Source organism: Gavialis gangeticus, unplaced genomic scaffold (genome assembly GCF_001723915.1).
Source record: "Gavialis gangeticus isolate Ggan-Ray unplaced genomic scaffold, GavGan_comp1, whole genome shotgun sequence".
Classification (NCBI taxonomy): domain Eukaryota; kingdom Metazoa; phylum Chordata; order Crocodylia; family Gavialidae; genus Gavialis; species Gavialis gangeticus.
Genome location: NW_017729024.1, coordinates 45,606,999 through 45,611,285, shown reverse-complemented (window position 1 = coordinate 45,611,285; position 4,287 = coordinate 45,606,999). Strand labels below are relative to the sequence as shown.

Sequence of the window (4,287 nt, the reverse complement as noted above, 5' to 3'; positions counted from 1 at the left end):
AGGAGGAACCTTTATAAGCCTTACAATTCACCTGGTTAGCAACATTAAGAAAGTAGTTAACATGTCTAGCTAAACCAGGTGTAGGATTCAAATTAAACAGAGTAAAAGGAGATCTATGAGAACTCCTTCAAATAATCCAGGTATAGTATATTATAGTTTAAGGTTAAAAATATTCGTAATAGTGATTGATGTAATAAATGTAGTTTTGCTGTGATAGATCTGTTTGTGTTAAGTTGTAAAAACAAAGCAGCCTTGACAGTGAAAACCATAAACCAAGGTGGAAATAAAACAAGATAATGGCAAACAGCATTCCATAATGATAAAGGAGATAAACCCCCCAATGTAATTTTCACAACGGCATGAATCTCATCTAAGTGACACTTCCTTGGCCTATAGTTTCATAGTTTGTAGGGTTGGAAGGGACCTGAGCAGATCATCAAGTCTGACCCCCTGCCTTGGCAGGAAAAAGTACTGGGGTCAAATGACCCCAGCTTGTCTTAAAGACCCCCAGGGTAGGAGCCGCTAGAACTTCTCTTGAACTTCGCTTGGAAGTTGGTTCCAGATCCTAGCCGCCCTGACAGTGAAGTAGCACCTCCTGTTGTCTAGTCTAAATCTGCCCTCTGCCAGCTTGTGACCATTATTTCTAGTCACTCTTGGTAGTGCTCGGGGAAACAGGGAGTCCCCAATGCCTGCCGGTCCCCTCTGACTAGTTTGTAACAGGCCACTAGTTCCCCCTCAGCCTTCTCTTGTGGAGGCTGAACAGGTTCAGGTCCCTTAACCTTTCCTCGTAGGGCCTGCCCTGTTGCCCCCTGATCATGCAAGTGGCCCTCCTCTGGACCCTCTCCGTGTTGTCCACATCCCTCTTGAAGTGCGGCGCCCAGAACTGGACGCAGTACTCGAGCTGCGTCCTGAGCAGTGTCGCATAGAGGGGGAGGATCACCTCCTTGGACCTGCTTGAGATGCATCTGTAGATGCATGACAAGGTATGGTTGGGCTTCCTGACTGCATCCCTACACTGCCAGCCCATGTTCATCTTGGCATCAGTGGTGACTCCAAGATTCTTTTCTGCCTCTGCACTGACAAGAAGGGAGTTCCCCAGCCTGTAGGTATGCTGCTGGGTCTTCCTCCCCAGGTGCAGCACCTTGCATGTGTCAGTGTTGAATCCCATCCTGTTCTCATCTGCCCACCCCTGTAACCTGTCTAGGTCCGATTGCAGCCTATTCCTCCCATCTAGTGTGCCCACTTCCCCCCACATCTTAGTGTCATCAACAAATTTGAACAGGGTGCTTTTTACCCCCTCGCCCAAGTCACTGATGAAGATGTTGAACAGTGCGGGCCCAAGGACCGAGCCCTGCAGAACCCCACTGCCCACATCCCTCCAGGTCGAAAATGACCCATCCACCCCCACTCTCTGGGTGCGGCCCTCCAGCCAGTTAGCGACCCATTTGACTGTGTAGGTGTCAACACCACAGTCTCCCAGTTTTGTAATGAGAACGGAGTGACAGCCAGTGTTGAAGGCCTTCCTGGAGTCCAGAAAGACTACGTCTGCTGCTACCCCTGCATCTAAGGATTTGGTGACCTGGTCATAGAAGGCCACCAGGTTGGTCTGACAGGACCTGCCTCTAATGAACCTGTGTTGGTTGCCCCTAAGCATAACCTCCCCTGCTGGCCCCTCATGGACATGTGCCAGGATAATTCTCTCAAAAAGCTTACCCAGGGTTGTGGTAAGACTAACTGGCCTATAGTTTTCTGGGTCCTCCTTCCTCCCTTTTTTGAAGATGGGAACCACGTTGGCCCTCTTCCAGTCCTCTGGCACCACACCAGAGCACCCCCTGCAGCCCCCAAAGTCTTGGTGAAAAAAAGAAAGAAATTTAAATAAACCAAGTGGAGAATGTTTGCTAGGGTGAACCATGTATAAATAGATAAATATTCTGTGCTTTGGGATATAAACAATACAAGATCAGGCTGTAGACCCATCTCGCTCTTTTTTTAAATCAGTGGTCAGCCTATCAAGCACCTTTAATCCAAGTAACAGTGTGCCTACCAGCAAATGTCTTGAGACTGCCAACTGGTTTTCCATAGTTATTGAATAATAAGATAAGTCATATCCGTCATCTTCTCAGAGATTTGGGAGTGGTGAAGCACAGAAAGCTGAGGCTGGTTTTGTATTTAATGGACAATTTTGTATTGTGGGGGGATATGTTGAACCTAAATCCAAGAATTCAGTGGTTTTTTCCCCCCTCCCTCAGGTCATGGAGCTGCTGGTTCACCTGAATAAACGTATCAAAAGTCGTCCAAAAATCCAACTTCCAGTAGAGACTTTACTAGTTCAATACCAAGATCCTGCTGCAGTTTCCTTTGTCACAGTAAGTATCAGCCTTCCAGGAATATTAGCTAACTGCTTGTGAAATGCTGAAGTGTATACGTGCTTGCAAGGTCAGGGCCTTAAATTGTAGACATGTGTTTGTCAGTGGACATGGGAGCAGAATGTTCATGTGTTTTCAGCATCAGGGTTTAAATAGATGAGACAGAGTAGGAAAGACACAATATTGTCCTCTATTTTGTGTGTCCGGAAGTTTAATACATTTGGTACGTTTTTCAAGAATATATAACACCCCCCCCCGCAAAAAAAAAAAAATCCTACCACCTAACCATTTTATGAAACTAGCAGAGGCAATTGAACTGTTGTACATGGACTGTAAATATTCATATCAATTTCCTTGAATGTTAGAAAAGGCCTGTCTTCTACCTCTCCTTACTCTGCTGCCACCCCAGTGCATGTTATTAATGGAAAATGTCACTACAGGAGCAGAGGTGGAAATGTTCAGACTCTTAAACTGTCATTAAGTAGAATTAACTTCAGCTGGAGCGCTCAAAGTAACTGATCATCCAAATCAAGGGCTAAAAACAGGAAACGTATGTGCTTGTATGCTCGTTTCTCATTATAATGAAGTTGGCTTAATGAAATTTTTACAAATGCTGTCTCTTTAAAAAAAATCTGTTTTATATTTCAGTAGTGAATATTTGTGTTAAACATGACCATTCAATTCAGAATGCCCTTTAACTTCAGAATGGCTAATTTTGAAAATTTTCTCTTTCTGTCATGCTTGTTCATGCAAGTTGGAGAGGTATTTTTAACTATTTCAAAAGATCTATAGTAATTTAGCATTACCATGGTTAATTCAATAGATTGCAATAATATAAGTCCAAAATAGACATTTCCATTGGACAGCAATTGATGTGTAATAGGGCCTTAAAACACTTCTTGTATATCTGGGCTAAATTTTCAGTCATGTTTTATTGATTCGAGTTCTGTGTTTTGGCACATCTTGTTCAGGATTCAAAATCCTGTTCATGCAAACCAGCAAACATACTGACCTGCAGAGCATGAGTACTTTCTCTCAATTACCTTGCTGTTATACTTGGACTGTGACTTGGAGAGATCATGTTTTGGTACTTGAGGTAAAGTCCCTGAGTATTTAGTCTTTAGCGACTTGGCTGAGGCTGCCAAGCCTGCCAGTGGTAGCAGTAGTTTTGCTATCTGGACACCTGTGCAATGTGAACTGAATTGACCCTCACATACTTCTTTAACCATGCCATGGAACAGTCAGCAAATTGCCATCACACTGAATCTGAGATAGATTTGATCCACCACCTTAGCAGTGAAAAGAAGATCCCCCATGCTCTCCTGTCTCATGACCCATTTGTAGTTTTTAACTAGAAAAATCAGCCAATACTGTAAAGACCCTCTTGCCTATACTGCTCACCTGCATGTCTGTCCAGTAATTCATGTTCACTTCTTTCAGAAACAGGAGGCTGAGAGACTCATAACTGGGAATTCCTTGCTCACGCAAAACTCCCATTTAAGTCAGTTATGAGTAAGGAAAGCAGTTCTTGAACTTATTCTGTGTAGGTGCTGTTGAACTTGGCAGTGGAAACTGTCGCTGGTGGTGATAACATGGTCTTTCAGAATCTAATTTGCTACATGCGGCTAATTCATAAAAATACCAGACAGAAATAGTTTGCAAAAGAATTACAATTTTTATATTAGGCATACTGATTTCTTTTATCCTTGCAGAATTTTACTATAATTTATGTGAAGATGGGTTACCCTCGTTTACCTGTGGAAAAACAATGTGAATTAGCTCCTACCCTGCTTACTGCAATGGAAGGGAAACCTCAACCACAGCAAGACAGGTATTGTTTCTTGAGCTAGGTATAAAGGCTCTTTAAGTCATTACAGCTAAATAAAGTGCAGTTTTCTGGAGGGTCATGTGATTACTTAGT

At 43.2% G+C, this 4,287-nt stretch overlaps 1 protein-coding gene across 1 annotated transcript in view; it reads left to right on the top strand.

Moving 5' to 3' along the window:
* Window positions 1-4,287, top strand: part of KIAA0368 (KIAA0368 ortholog) — a 100,491-nt gene that overhangs the window by 22,352 nt on the left and 73,852 nt on the right. Inside the window, exons 2-3 of the mRNA XM_019517047.1 lie at window positions 2,250-2,366; window positions 4,079-4,197. Coding sequence (XP_019372592.1) covers window positions 2,253-2,366; window positions 4,079-4,197 — 233 coding nt within the window. The 5' untranslated portion in view covers window positions 2,250-2,252. The remainder of the gene's footprint in view (window positions 1-2,249; window positions 2,367-4,078; window positions 4,198-4,287) is intronic.